The sequence below is a fragment of the Mytilus galloprovincialis genome, chromosome 4 (assembly GCF_965363235.1).
Source record: "Mytilus galloprovincialis chromosome 4, xbMytGall1.hap1.1, whole genome shotgun sequence".
Taxonomy (NCBI): Eukaryota; Metazoa; Mollusca; class Bivalvia; order Mytilida; family Mytilidae; genus Mytilus; species Mytilus galloprovincialis.
This window is the reverse complement of record NC_134841.1, coordinates 62,438,657-62,455,049: the sequence shown is the minus strand read 5'-3', so window position 1 is coordinate 62,455,049 and position 16,393 is coordinate 62,438,657. Positions and strand designations below refer to the sequence as shown.

Genomic DNA, 16,393 nt, shown 5'->3' with positions numbered 1-16,393 from the left:
ATGCATAGATAATAAAACTGTGGGTAGTTTACTTGATAAACTAAAGTAGTTAATTCTTGTTTTGTTTGGTTGCGTGACAAAAAATCAACTGTACTTGAAAGCAGTATTGAGGGGACTTAATTTTATAATTTAAAAATATGCCTTGTTTATAATACTTCATTCAAAAAGATAAAGAAAATATATAGGCGTATATCATGCAATTTACAGCATTTCAAATATGGCAATCAAGTAATATAAGATATACATGTGTTTTAACTTTTATATAATTATACAATATTATTAATATTGGAAGACTTTTCAAGTCTATACACTTAATAATTCTCAATTGTAAGTTAGAGTTATTCCCCTTATCACATGACTAGATAAATACTGACAATAAAATTTTATGTACAGTTGTAAAGATGGCAAAACAGTCACCTTTTAACATACATAATGTATTATTTAGAACTATAAAACAGTAAATGACAAGCTTCTTGCTGTCAAAAATTGAGACTCACAAAAAAAAACATGCAGTGTCTTGTTCTTAATCAAGGTCATTCCTACATTCGTAAATGCTCTTCACTCAAAAGACAGAAAAGTAGAATTTTTAGTTATAAAAGTTTGTTCAACAAAATGTTGCTACTTTTAGTTTTTAGAAAGAAAAAAATCATACAATAATAATAATTATTTTTTCCTTTCTGGTGTAATTAAATGAGCATGAAATTGGAAAATATGTGTAATGCTCATCATGCTCATAACTTCCAAGCCTGGATTTAACATACAATACAGTCACATTATTCAGAACAAAAAGTCAAAAGTTAATACCAGTAAAAATGCAAATGACTTAAGCTGTTACAGTATATTCCTTCACACAAAATATCTTATTTGGCACATATTTTATATTTACAATGATTTCAATGAATAACAATATTAAGTTAACTACTTTCCTTTTTTCCAGATAAACAAGAAAAAGAATTGCCAATTTCTTATATTTATGTATAGAGGGTGAACAGCAACACACTCAGTTTACATTACAAGCATAAGAGGAGAGAGTTTCTCAAAGATTAACAAAAAAACTTGACTGAAGCACCTAGTGTGTACTTTAATATCAACTTTACCAGATTGAAAAATAAATTCTCCTTCCCCATTTGTTAAAAAAAAGTTGAACCAGAATCTAGAATTTAATTATAAATGGTCTTAAATCTGAACATTGAATATTTCTACTTTTGACCTTTGTCCAAATAAAAAAATGAACCTGATGTGGCCTTACAAATTTGACCAATAAATTGACTTTTTTTTTTTAAAGAGATGAGTAACAGAATTTACACAAGCATACATTATTTTACAGCTTTTTGTAGATAAATCTATATTATCCTATATGAAAAATTGATCAATTTAATCACTACCTTATCTGATCTGAACACCTAGAATATTAATATCTTAATAAATGGAAGCTATTATGCTTTTTCTATCCATCAATTCAGTTAAAATTGCCATACCAAAGAAAATCAATCTGTAAAAATTCCTTTCTGGTAATTATTACTGAACCATAACAATCAATGACATAAAAAAAAAACTGTGATCATCCTACATGAAAAAATTAAAATAGCACCAATAATATCTAGCACATTGACTCTTCACCACCATTAATAGCCATTAGTTTAATGTCACGGTTCTCTAGATCTAACGTAAGCTGTTCAACTTCCGCCTCCAGCATACGATTTTTGTTGTACATTTGTAAATAGTTCAGTTGCAACTGTTTTTGATATCGAATCACTTTGTTTTTCTCGTCCTTCCACTGATCTCGTTCTTTTTCAAACTGGTCCGATTTAATTTGTAATGCCTCACGTAATTCCTTAATTTCTTGCCGAAGTAATGCAATGTCTGAATGATTATCACTAGATGATGAGGAGTTAATTCCTGAACTCGGAGAGGAAACACTAATTCTAAACTCAGTCTGAATTTCTTTATCACATGAACAAAAACTAGAATCCATTAATTCCATATCACTATCCCCAGATACTCTGCGTAGATTTGCTTTCAGAGATTTAACCTCCTCCGTTTTAGTTGCAACTTCTTTAAATGTTTTAGAGAGTTCGTCATCCCTCTCGGCAATTTCACATTCTTTTTCCTGAAGTCTGAATTGTAATAATTGTATGTCTTCGGTTTGTTTAACCAAACTGGAATTAAGATCTTCCACTTTGTTTTGAAGATCGTTCACATCAAACGAATGCTGAAAGTCTGAACTTTGTGAACTATTTCTGCCTTGTAGAGACATCATGTCGGAATATCTTGCTTCAATCCAATCATTTTTCTTTTTGAGATTGTCATTTTCAAATTTCACCTTTTCTAGTTCTTGTTGCGTGGATTTCAACTCTTGCTGAGATTTATAAGATTGTAGAGACAGTACTTGTTCTGTTTTATAGGCTTTTCTTTGCATGACCTTTAACTTTTGGTCAAAATCCCCTTTAATATCATGAACTTCTTTTGCCCACGATTTCTTTTTCTCATCATACACTTGGAATATGGCTCTCTCATTTTTGTCCATTACTTCTCGTAATGTGTTTATTTCAGCATCTTTTTCTCTCAGCATGGCCTCCAACTCCCCAACCCCGCTATCACTAGGAGAGGGAGTCCCAACATAACCATCCATATGGCTTGACGAAATACGGCTCACATTTCCCACAGAGAATATATCCGGTCTGTCTGGAGAAAAATGTTTTGCACTCCCACTAGAAAAGCTACTTGATCGGTCACTTTCCATGAAGACAGAATGTGGTGATTGGTGTACACCATTATGTCTTGTCACATGACCGTCATGTGGTATATTGTCATTGTTGATATAGCTGTTGGTACCTATGACTACTGGTTTAAATGCTATTGGCTTGATAATTCCTTTAGCAGGAGACTGCAAATAGAAAATAGTAATACATTAAATAAATTTGAAATATTACATTATATTTTCTTCATATGATAAGAACATGTTTTATAAATGATGATTCTACATTATATAAATGATAACTCTGTATCCTACAGTAACACTACTGTATCTTTAAATCATCTGTATAAACATATTGTCTAAACCTTTCAAATATTTATATTAAAATCCCTAAATATAGCTTTTCTCTAACAGTACACTATCTAAATACCAAAATGTATACAGAACCTTCATTATATCCACTTTGCAGTTTAAGGCAAAGGTAATTGGTAAACTGAAGAATATGAAACGATTGTACATATTTGTATTTGACAAGCCTACAAGATGTTTAATCCTGTTACTCATTTATTTTGTATGTAGACAACTTTGTCATACCAGAAACCTACACAGGTTTCAAGGAAGTACTACTGACATCAATGAAAAACTTACAAAGTGACTCTGAGACATAATATATAGTATACAAATTCCAGATTGACTCTGGGACATAATATATAGTATACAAATTCCAGATTGACTCTGGGATATAATATATAGTGCATGTATAATATTTCCAAAGTGTCTCTGGGACATAAATTGTATAGTAAGTATACAGGTCCCAGATTGACATAAAATTCTTGGTTTATCTCAAGGTTTTATCAAATGCATAATATTATTATTTATTCATTTATCACAATCTCAACATGAAACAGAGATTATTCAGAAATGTATTGGGTGTGTATAATAACTAACCCTGAGTTGATGGTCAAGGTGAATGATGATGCATATTCGGCCTTGGTTAAATTATCTGACCACAGAGTTTTAACATTTAGCCTTGGTTAATTAAATTGACCACTAAGTTTTAACATTTAGCCTTTGTTAAATCATCTGACCACTAAGTTTCCACATTTAGCATGTTTAGCCTTGATTAAATTTACTGACCCCTAAGTTTTAACATTTAGCCTTCATTAAATAATCTGACCACTAAGTTTGAAGGACTTATATTTATATTCAATGAAACACTTCAGAATTTGGATTTAGAGGACCACCCAATTTACAGACATAGATTGTTTCATCCTTATCCTTTCTTGACAAATAATCTCATTGCATATATGATATTCCTTATTTGATAATACGGTAAAATTGTTCATATTAGACTAGTATGGGTTTTGCTAATTGTTGAAGGCATATGGTGACCTATAGTTGTTAGTTTCGATATCATTTGGTCTCTTGTGGAGAGTTTTCTAATTGGCTCTTACCTCACTCTTTTTTATAGTCTTGGAATAATGTAAATTCAAAGTACTTTTATAGAGCAGTTGTAAAAATAATCTTTAAACACTTTCCCAGGGTTGTATTACTAGTTTTGATAGAGATTGAACATATCAATTCATTCATTTCAACCATATGATTGCTGTAATGTGTAACATTTCAGTAACTTTTAGCGCATTCAGAAGATTGAACATACATATTCGTTTATTTCAATCATATGATAGCTATCATGTGTAAATAACAATTCGGTAACTTTTAGCACATTGAGAAGGTTGAACATACATATTCGATATTTCAACCATATGATTTCTTTTATGTGTAAGAAAGTATGTATGAAACATTTCAGTAAATTATAGCACATTCATAAGTATTCATTTATTTCAACCATATGATTGCTTTAATGTGTAAGTATTAAAGTATGTAACATTTCAGTAACTTATAAAGCATCAATAATGAAAACTTAAATAACTAACTTCAAAAATAGAAATCAGCTGGTGAACATATGCAACACATGTTGCAACAAAATCTGCATCATGTGAGTGTTTTAGAATACATCACTTTCTGTAGGTACAAAAAGTAATTTACCTGATTATCATTGAAGTACAAATGTATATCCAACACAATTAAAACATTTGAATAATTCTCAATAAATAACAACTGATGTCATGCTAGCACATAATAATGTGGTTTGACAATAAATTTTACCTGTCAAGACAAAGGTGCTCAAAGCCAGGTTAATTAACATATGTATTCAGGTCATACCTGGCTTTGTAATATACAAATATCATTGGATGAGAATAAATTTCATCAGCTGTAGCTTAATCAATATATCATTTCATCCCTCAAATTTTTATCTGATTTTGAAAAGAGGCTTATTGATTACGAGTTTTCAATGGAAAAAATCATCAATTGAAGGGGAATTTATCAGATAGACAGATTTATTGAATCTTTTGAGTAAATAAATCAATAGATTTTTAAATCATTGTAATAAAAATAGGTGATCTTTGTGAGAAAATAATAAAAACTAGTTCTTAAACTGCCAAAAAGTTGACTTATACTATAATAAAGTGAAATTTCATACAATACAATAAGAATATCATTTTCAACTTAATTGGTGATTGAAAAAATTTTACATATCGTAAAAAGTTATCCTATCTTTTTTGTTGACTGCATTTTTAAAGTTTATATTACTAAATAAATATGTAAAGTAGGCAATAATTTTTCCTTTTAAAAAACCTACTCCTTCCAATATATTTATTGTGGTTTCTTGGCTAAAGAATAAAGAAATATTACTATTTCCAACAAATGATCTATAAAGTACTATGAACTGATTAAGTCCATACTCGTTCAAAAATATTTTTTAGTAAATAATGCCACTCACCTAATAAAAACCCTTGACCATGTATAGTTTGACCAGTTGCAATTAGAGGACAAATCACCACATGATAAATGGCCGTTGAAATTATACCCTTATAAAGTATCAATCACAGGTTACCCCCATCTATTGGTAAATCGACCCAGGTAAATAAAATACCTGTATTCTCCTGGGGAGTTAATTACTTTTGATAGACTTTATAAGTATCTGGTTTTCTTAAACAGAGTGTCAAATACTTAGGCTATTTGACCCAAGGTATAAAATGTTATCTATAACTTGGTCTTTTGTTAATCTATTGTGTTTCTAATGTATAGATAAATAGACTAAAATTGAATTAGCTGGACAGGACTTTTTTGTACCTCTTCTCTCCTTGTAAAGCAGGTTTTATCTCATTAAACAAACACTGGCCATTGAAATTTATAATACTTTATGTAATAGTAGATTAAGTTATTAATGAGTGTGTCACCCTATTCAAACATTTTAGAGATTTTTGCATAATTCATATAGCGTAGATAAAAATGTATAGAATATCGTAATAAGAATAGACTAAGATTAAAATGGATCTATTTATATGACAAAGCAAAAAAATTATGATACACTTTAAAAATATTTACAATTAAATTGAGACTACTATATACATGTGACCTATAATTGCTTATATCTTTGTCCTTTGAACTAGGGTTTGATAGTTGTGTCACAATGAAAACCTCACCACCTTATTTTTATGTATGAAGTAGTCTCAGAATTAAAATTGAGAATGAAAATGGGGAATGTGTCAAAGGGACAACAACCCGACCATAGAGCAGACAACAGCCGAAGGTCAACAATGGGTCTTCAATGTAGCGAGAAACTCCTGCACCCCATTAGTTTGCTGTTTTGTGAACAGATCAGATGTTTATAACCTCTAAATCCATGTTCATTTGATCACACAAATGTATATTAGCACAAGGACAATATACGTCTTAGATAAGCATAATTATATAAAAGTTTCAAAAGTTTCGACTTAAAGATAGTAATATTGCATTATTCATTTCAATCATATTTCTATTATGCAAATATAGCTGCCATTTATCAAAGCCATCATCGACTTCATCGACAAAATACAGTATGAACTATTTTAAGCTTTGCTGTACAATAAAAGGATTATTGCATGAATATTGATAAATGTGATCCCTCAAAGCCCACAAGCTTGTGCAATATAAAAATGAAACAAAGATAATTTTCATCCAATAACCATAAAATACAATAAAATATTCAAATATGAATGACATTAGCATTTTCAATAAATATTGGTGATGAAACAATAAAACTTAAATGCATAAAACATGTACACATTTGCTTTTTCATCCAAACAAAATAAAGACTTACATATAAAAACAAAAATAAACATTTACGTAACTCATCTATGAAATATTTGTAAAAAAGTAGGACAAAAATCTTACCACAATACAATAAAAAATATAAAAAATATTATATAAATACTAGATTATACCTTCATATCTCATATTGCGCAATGTTCCCAAATTGACATAAAACACAAAAATAAACCATATGCCTTAAGAAATCATTGTTATAAATCATGCTTGAGTGATTTGTCCATCTGTCAAAAACTAGTTCCACATGATCAAGCAGAAAATCTTTTGACTTTGTAGTGTTATCTCCCAAATATTTAGTTCTCTCTCTTAACTTAAGTGTTCTGATTACCATGTTTGTATAAATATAATTTACCATACATGACAACTCACACATCCAGAAAACTTTCACCTCTGGTCTCCATCTGGTGCAGGACTGTCAAGTTTTCACAATTCACAACAAAAATTTTATATCATTTTTTGAAACACTAATTCAATAAAAGCTTTAAAAAGAGTAAAATTAACAACAATTTATAAAAGAATGTGTCTTTTACACCAAACTTTAAAAGAGATGCTGAGATTACTATAAATATGTTATAGAAATCTCAGATTGATGTCAACACTGCATTGACATCCAGACATCAGTTGGAGCCTACTTATAATTTTTCAAGAGTCTGGAATTTGACCTTTGGTGATTGTTCTCTTTACAAGGTAAAATCTCAACAAAAAAATTGTGACAACTTCACAAAAGAATTTCCCAAAGAGGATGAATTGCCATTCTGGAGGTTAGTTTAGGTATTTGAAGACCGAGAAAAATATACCCTCATACAAATTTGTAACTTTTTCAGTAGCTTACAAAACTTCTTTAAAGACAAGGACACATAAAATGGACTTTACATACTTCCATAGATGATCTAAGATCAAGAGAATTTTATCAGGTTAATTATTCATATTCATGCCATAATTAGCATAGGTTTTCATTTATATGTAGACTTTAATTATGCTTATAGATATATGGCAACCACATGTGCACTTTTACTTAGGAGCAGAAGATCATCCTTATTTAAGACAATTCTAGAAATGTCATTTTCAGTGATTAATGACTATTGAAATGTACAAACTTTGACAGAATAACACATTAACATGCCTTAAAAACAAAAATAAATAGATCTATTTACAGGTCTTGTGCAATATCTAAATTCCATATAAAGTTTAAGGCTAAGATAACAAAAATGTTCCGGAAATTTAATTTTTGGAATTATTTTGCATAAATGAATATGAATTAGTATATGGTAGATATGTTAACCATCGAAACATGTTTCTTTTATAAACTCATGTATATGAAAGTCAATTACCATTTTGAAAAGCATGCAAATAATTTTTTAAATGGTAAAATGCTTTACTACTGTTACATCTGCATTAAAAGTTCTATGTGTTTTAAAAGGTTTCTGATGAAGTAATTAAAAAAAAATAACAAAATATTGCAAAGAAACTTCAGATGTTTTAAGGAGTAAATATCTTCTACTCCTTTTTTGTTAATTTAAATGAACAACAGTGGAAATGACCTTAAATTCATTATCAACTTTTTAACATTTATACAAGTTTAAAAAGAAAACAAAAATGCTTTCTCTATATACTTTTGTATTTGTCAATATAAAAAAAGTAAAAGTTTACCATTTCATTCATTCATAATTTCTTTTGACAGTTTCAAAATGATTGCTATGGACAAGTTAAAAATTCAATTCTTCCAAACATACCTGAATATGACAGCTTATAAAAAACATTGATACACACCAGTAAAAGTCTTCTGTTGTGCTTCATTATAAAAGTCTACAGAGTACATACAAATACAAAATGGTATTTCCTTACATGATTATTTGTTTTGATAAATATAAAGGAAAACTGTCAATGTATGAACACTTGACATGATGAATTAACCTCACATGTTAAATGTCTAACCCCTCTAGACCTGTTCGCTTTTCACACAACAACAAAAAATCATTATCAACAAAAAATATCTTGACCTTTAGCATTATTCATAAAAGTGTTTTTACACCATTATCATTTTCAAAAATACGGGTATAAAAAGTTACCTGAATCAAAAGTATCCTTACTCATCCTGTCCTAGTTAATGTCTGTTACCTATTGTAATACACATGGTCTGATAGAGAGTTGTGTATTGGGGCGAGAGGCTCTATACAGCTGTCAATTCAAATAAGGTGCACCATTATCTTAAATGGCTTTCTTTTTCATCTTTGAACTTTGCCATTATCAAATGATTTTTAAAATCTTAAAAACTTAACTTTTAAAAGTGATTGAATTTTCAGGTGACATGGTATACAGGTATTTTAATAAGTTACCCTGAAGAATGGGGATGATATCGATGAATCAGCATAATTAGCTACCATATTATCTACATCCATGGTTAAAGAATTCTTACACCTAATTATTTCCTTCCCAAACTTCAGCTTTTAACATATGTAGTATATTTAAAGGGTGTAAAATGTGGAAAGAATCTTGGCAATAGTTCATTATAATATTTCTTTAATATGGTATCAATCATGTAATTTTGGATTTCAAACCAATAAAAATTACTTACTTACTTACTTACATAAAAGAAAGCAGGAATTGCCTAAAAACTTAGCACAGATGAAAAGTCCTCATGAGCAACAATCACCCATCAAGAAGCACTTATGCATAACAAAGACAGACAACAAAGAAAAATTTATGCAAACGGAATCTCATGTCCAATACAAGTTAAAGAACTAAATCTAGCCATAAAGGTTAGCTTCAATATTTCACCTACAATTTTAAATATGAGGTGACCAACAAACTTGACCCGTACCAGAGGAGGATTTTGAGGGTTTTTTAGGGGCACGCCCCCCCCTTTTTTTTGAAAAACAAAAATGATTGATTATATAGATAATCCCTGTAGCATTACTAGAGCAGTCCCCCTCTTAGGCCCTTATGAAAATTTCTGGATCCACCACTGCATACCAAAACATTTTGACAAAAGATCTCCTACATACCCTCTATTTTGATTAAAACATTGGATTTCATAAAAGAAAAAAGTTTTCTGTTCCTGGCCATGTGTTGTTATCATATTTTCTGCATGATGTATTTCATATGCATAACACAATATCTCTGGAGACCAGTCTAATCAAAATATATATTTAATGGTCTTATGTCTTATCAAACATAATTTCTGCAAAACTTTTGTCTTGTACAGTGAAACCTGTCTAACTAGAACTCTGTTAGGATTTTAAAGACCCATTGTTGGCCTTTTGGCTGATATCTGCTCTTTGGTCCGGTTGTTGTCTCTTTGACACATTCCCAATTAACAATCTCAATTTTATTTGAATTAGAATGCATGTGTTGTTGTGCTTAGCATATTCAAAATCGTAATTCAAAGTATTAGAAAACAGGAGGATGTCTTATGATGGATGCAATAAGTGCCCGCATGTTACAGCTCTTCATTGTCAAGCTGCTGACAAAGTATGAAGTCATTGTTGAGTAGTTTTCAAGAAAAGTGTGACAAAAATATTTGTTGGACCCATGGACAGACTAGGTGATTTCACTTAAGCACCCACTTTTAAACGTTTAGAGTGGGGGTATAATAATTATTAAAAATTCACTGTATGTGTTGGTACAATAGTTCAATGAATGGAATGGTTTTTACTGGTTTTACTATACCTACATGTACAAGACTACCTTTGAATTTTGAAAGCCTATCAAATTCCTAAAAGAAAAATTTCATAAATAACCAGGACAAGAGGCTACTTACACTAATAGTATATACATTTGAGCCTAATTTTAAATTGAAGTCTTGTTCAATTGGGTTTAAGTGTTCCCCCCACTGGATCATCAATTTATAATGGTGGTATTTCATATTTCTACTTGACCTTAAAGCAAAGATCATTCATAATAAGTAATTATAAGTACCAGTGAACTTGTCTCATTACAAGTTTGGAAGCATGGCTCTCTTTAAACTTTGAAGCTAATTAACCTTGATTGTTATGAGGGATAATTAAAGCAGGGCTTCTTTTTATATTACTTATTTTTATGACCAGAAATCTGTGGATGTTTCGGGCAAAAGGTCAGGTAAAAAAATGCATCAACCTTAATTTTTTCTAAATTATGTAAAATTGGTAAATCCATGTGAGATGTCTGGTTCAGGTTTAGCACAAATGTTTGAGAATATAATTTACTGGATTTGTCTGGACAATGTGACCCTTTTGGTACCGTAATCAGGGCTAACACTATGGTCAGAATTTTCTCAAACTTTGTCTAGCATTTTAATTCCAGATACATTATATGATAACAATATTCCATGAAGAAAATATATTGACAGTTTTACATTTAAAATGAAGCTGTATACTAAATCTAGATACAATTTTTGTATAGATCAGTCTTGGCCATTATTAGTACAGGAATGAGGATGCACATTAAAGACAGATTATTTGTAAATGGAAAGGAGTGGGTAGATATCAGCGACAATAATTTCCACTGCATTTGAAAATAATTAACATCAAATAAGTCTTTTCTTTCACAATGAAAAAATGCTAAAAATAGGATTTTTTTTTTATAGAAAAATTATAAACGTTATATCTTTTGGACTCACAGGAAAAAATAAAGGTTTTTAAATTAACATTCCACCATTACTTAACCCATATATAAATGTAAATTATTTACTAAAATGTGAATAAACTACTATCAGTTATAGAGTATGGTGAGGGCATACTTAATGGTACTTGATTTTAGTGAACAATCAAGAAATGACTTTATCTTGTCATCTTGTATACAGATTGACAAGATTATTGAGACCAGTTCAATCAAAGTCCAAAATTCTGATGTCATCGAATTACACCTGGAAGTTGACAAACATGCACACCTGTAAAATCATCACCTCGTTAACTCATCATAAAGTATATTTTTTTACGAAAAAAAATTTAATCTTTTTTTTTTTTGCTAATAAACCTCATTTAAAATCCATTTCTTTAACCACAACTACATTAAATAAAATGTTCTATTGTTATTGTTTTTACACCCGTTTATCAGGAAATCCACAAGAATTTGAACTTTTTAATTTAAAAATAATTAAAAGGTAGAAAAAAAATCGTAGATTACATACCTCGCTAAAGTTCATGATTGGAAATGAAAATGCAGACTTAAGCGACTATTTACCATGTTAACATCACATTTTATAGATTTCAAGTCCGAAATCAATGATAATTATAAAAAATTCCACAACATGTTGTCAAAATGCAACTTATACAAATGCACAGACCTTGTAAAAATGTAAAATCAGATTAAATGAGGTAAACACTAAAATCGCTTTCGTAGAGAAAAAAAATCACAACATTTATTGTTTGAAATGGACATAAAATTGTTATGTAATAATACATCAAATAAAGTTAAGTTATTCAATTTTTGTCAATAGAAAAAATGATTAGAATCTAATTGTAATCAGATTTCAAAGTTAATCCTTTTGATTTACAGATAATGTGTTAATAATAACTTTGGCCAAATCACTTAAGATTTTTTTACATTCAAGATTGCTATAATAACTGTGTTCTATTGGTAATCTCAGTTTCTGTCAAAAATTAGTGACATTTTTTTTAATGAACTGTTACTAATTTTGTCATGAAAGTGTGAAAATGGTTGAGAAAGTGAAAAGTGAATGGGTATCAAGATTAAAATGACATTTGTTGTTCTAATTATGCCAAAGGATAAGCTTTTTCAAATTAGGGAAGTAGTGTCTTGCCTAAGAAAAGAACAAAAACAAAAGTAAAACTACTTAACTCTTTTTCGACTAAAACCCAAAGAATTCAATATTTCCCTATAAAGCAACTGTTTATGCATTTCTTTTTTTTTTTGGGAAAAAAGTGTGCTACCTAGAAACAATAAAAACGAACAAAAGTAAAATTACAATAACCATGATAACACCACAAACTTAATATTCCCTAACAAAGCAATAATGAATGCATAAAATTCATAAAACCTGAGGTCTAAAAAGTTATCATGATAATCATGTTATCCTTAACACAAAAAATACATTAAAATTTGCATATTTTACACTGCCAACAAACAATTTGCATCTTGTAATGAAATTGAAAATATTAAAACATAATTAACTTACAGCTGTGAAATTAACATCCATACCGGTACAACATTCTATTCAACATGTGATCATATTTTTTTAAATAATAAAATGATTCAAGCAGGTATTGTTTTTAAAACCGGCCTAATTATGATCTCATCGAGTGTCCATCCACAACTTATGACATTTAAAGACAATTTTTCTATTCTACCTGAAACGTACACCTACATAGGTCTGGCAGAGTGCCATATTATTTGACATTTATTAGTCACTTTATTTGTCCTCTCTTTATCAGGAAATTATCTTACTACTCTAATCCAAAGATATACTATTCCATGTCTATGTGTGATTTCGTACATCATATATCATAATCGTTTTATTTTAAAAAGGCGCAAATTTATTTTCTATTGTTTATTTTTGTGTATTAAAAGGATCAGTATCAAAGGATCTTCTTTTTTCATAATAGGAATTTAAACGGTAAACAAAAAACTGAATATAAATCTCTTTTATGATGTTTTCTATGTAAATGATATGATCTTTGGTATAAAATTGATATTATTTTATTTGAAATGTATTTGAAATGAACAATAGCTTATAATCAATGCATGAAACTGATCAAGATAAAGGTCAATGGGAAATATATGTTGATAAAAAACTGTTTTATAAATTGTAAAATGCTTACTCATTTTATATCAATATCAAATGAATTTTCAATCTTTTATAATAAAAATTTGTAAAATAATGTCATACACAGAAAGGTCAAATTAGTTTTTTTTACAAATATAAATGCTATGTAAAAGTAAATGAATAGGAAATTTGTTGGCCAAGGTTAATCTTTTTGGCTCAATGAGAGACAAATGATAATGACAAAAAATAATGTAAGGCATTTAAAACAAGTGAAACTGCGAGCTACTGCTCACTGATGATACCCCCGCCGCAAGTGGATAATATTAATAGTGTAAAAATATGCAAGTGTTCGGTAAACAGGAAGTTGTCGAGTGATGAATCTGAAAACACATCACACGGTATAGCTGACTTATAAAAATCCTGAAACCAAATTTCAGAAATCCTTGTATTGTAGTTCCTGAGAAAAATGTGACGAAAATTTTCAACTTGGCTATCATGTGTAAAATCATACAAGTGTTCGGTAAACAGGAAGTTGTCGAGTGATGAATCTGAAAACGCATCACACGGTATAGCTGACTTATATAAATCCTGAAACCAAATTTCAGAAATCCTTGTATTGTAGTTCCTGAGAAAAATGTGACGAAAATTTTCAACTTGGCTATCATGTGTAAAATCAGACAAGTGTTCGGTAAACAGGAAGTTGTCAAGTGATGAATCTGAAAACGCATCACACGGTATGGCTGACATATATAAATGTTGATACCAAATTACAGAAAGGGTGGATGTGTAGTTCCTGAGAAAAATGTGACGAAAGTTTCATGGGACGGACTGACTGACGGACTGATGGACGGACTGACGGACTGATGGACGGACTGACGGACTGATGGACGGACGGACGGACAGACAGAGGTAAAACAGTATACCCCCCCTTTTTTAAAGCGGGGGTATAATAAAACAGTATACCCCCCCTTTTTTAAAGCGGGGGTATAAAAACAATCCCACTTTTATAAGTAATTGCAGTATATTACAAAATTCATTTTGGTATTCACATAGTAACTAGTAGATACACAATTATATAATTTTGTTTGCATATCCTGCAAAAATATAAAACAATAGACAATAAGTCTGTATATCCTTAATAAAATCCAAGCTTATAGATAAAAAGTCAACAAAAGCAATAATACAAAAAAAATCTACATTCTCTGCAACAAAACAGCAGCCGAAACTAACATTCCAATATTTATCTGATTATTGTATACAATTAGGTGTATTGTAGCTGTAAACAACTTTGATGTTTATTGTTATTTATTGTTTCCTGTATTACATTCCTATTGTAGAATAACTCCATTGTATCATCAAGATATCATTTACTAATAAAGAATGTAACCGTTTTACTGCCTCAATAGTAAAACTGAATTTATTGAAATTCAACACTACAAGAGATGACTGTCATTTTAGAGTTATCTCCCTTCCTCCATAAGATTTTCATAGAAATAATGTAAATAATTTGGAAAAATAGGTTTGAAAAATACTAAAAATAATTTGGGTTCATTACCATTGATGTAGTAGTTAAATATTCTTGGGTTTCCTAGGCAATGATTATCTGCAAAATTGAGCAGACAACAAATTGGCTAAGCGTCAGAATTTGTTAAAACCAAAAAATCAAGTACATGTATACAAAAAAAAATTTCCTTGACTGTTAAAATTGGAATCGAGAACTGATAAAATGACTCAACAGTATAAAAAAATTTAACTGAATAAGTGTGCCTGAACTGAAACCTCATTGTGTTGACTTATATTCCAAATGAAAAAATTTTAAAAATGAAATTCATGTTAACAGTTTTCTAGGCCAAAACCTGGGTTCTCAAACATAGCTTTCTTGATGGAAAACAAAATATCATCACAGTGTGAACATTTTCATAAAAGAAAATTAAATGGTTTGATCTTGTTTATGATCTTCATACAATATGTAAGGTTCCGTGTACCTGTGAAGTCTTTGATGTCCAAATGTATACCATCTACTTTACCTATATATACAACATAGATAACAAACATGCATAAATCATTGGACTATGTGACAAAAACATATATATATCCTGCAATTCATAGTACATATCTATCAAAAATTCATATAGAATACACGTTATAAATTTTGCAATATCAACTAAATTCAATGTTTAAAATACATCAAATTTAAATGATATGATTACGATAAATTCAAATTCAAAATTCATTTCAAAGACATTAAAATATGACATGAATACAAATTAAAAATCAATACAGTGATAAAAAAAAACTTTATTATGCATCAAATTCTTATCTTATAAAAAACATGAAAAAATTTAATAAAGATATTTTTATTTACACTTTCTAGAACTATCACTTTAACCATTGAACTATTTTTGACTGATAAATGAAAATATTAAAAAAAAGACTGTTAAAAAAATATATTTGACTAAAGGTGTTCTTTTTGGATAACGAATCATGCAAGGTTTGTGATGCTGATCATAGATATCTTCTTCAAATTGCATCTATTTTTCTATGGTCTTAATCATGTAATAATTCAAAACATTTCTTAAGTTATATTATTCATGTTTGCATTATCTATGCTAAATGACAATAATAATATGCTAACAATATGCAAATCGTTCATCCTGAAAGTTTTTGTAATTGTTCTAGTTTCTGCTCTGAAAAAAAGATTTCCCTATAGACACTTTTCATAATATGTTCAAATGAATCAAAATCATACAATTTAACATTTTTCCTTTACTCAAAAC

The 16,393-nt window shown here is 29.4% G+C and overlaps 1 protein-coding gene across 5 annotated transcripts in view; it reads right to left on the bottom strand.

The window, feature by feature from the left end:
• Positions 1–245: 245 nt before the first annotated feature.
• LOC143072655 (leucine zipper putative tumor suppressor 2 homolog) overlaps positions 246–16,393 on the bottom strand; it is a 42,851-nt gene continuing 26,703 nt past the window's right edge. For all 5 annotated transcript variants that reach the window (XM_076247696.1, XM_076247697.1, XM_076247699.1 and 2 more), the window contains one exon: positions 246–2,887. In XM_076247696.1, the coding sequence (XP_076103811.1) occupies positions 1,601–2,887 (1,287 nt within the window). In that variant the 3' untranslated portion in view covers positions 246–1,600. The remainder of the gene's footprint in view (positions 2,888–16,393) is intronic.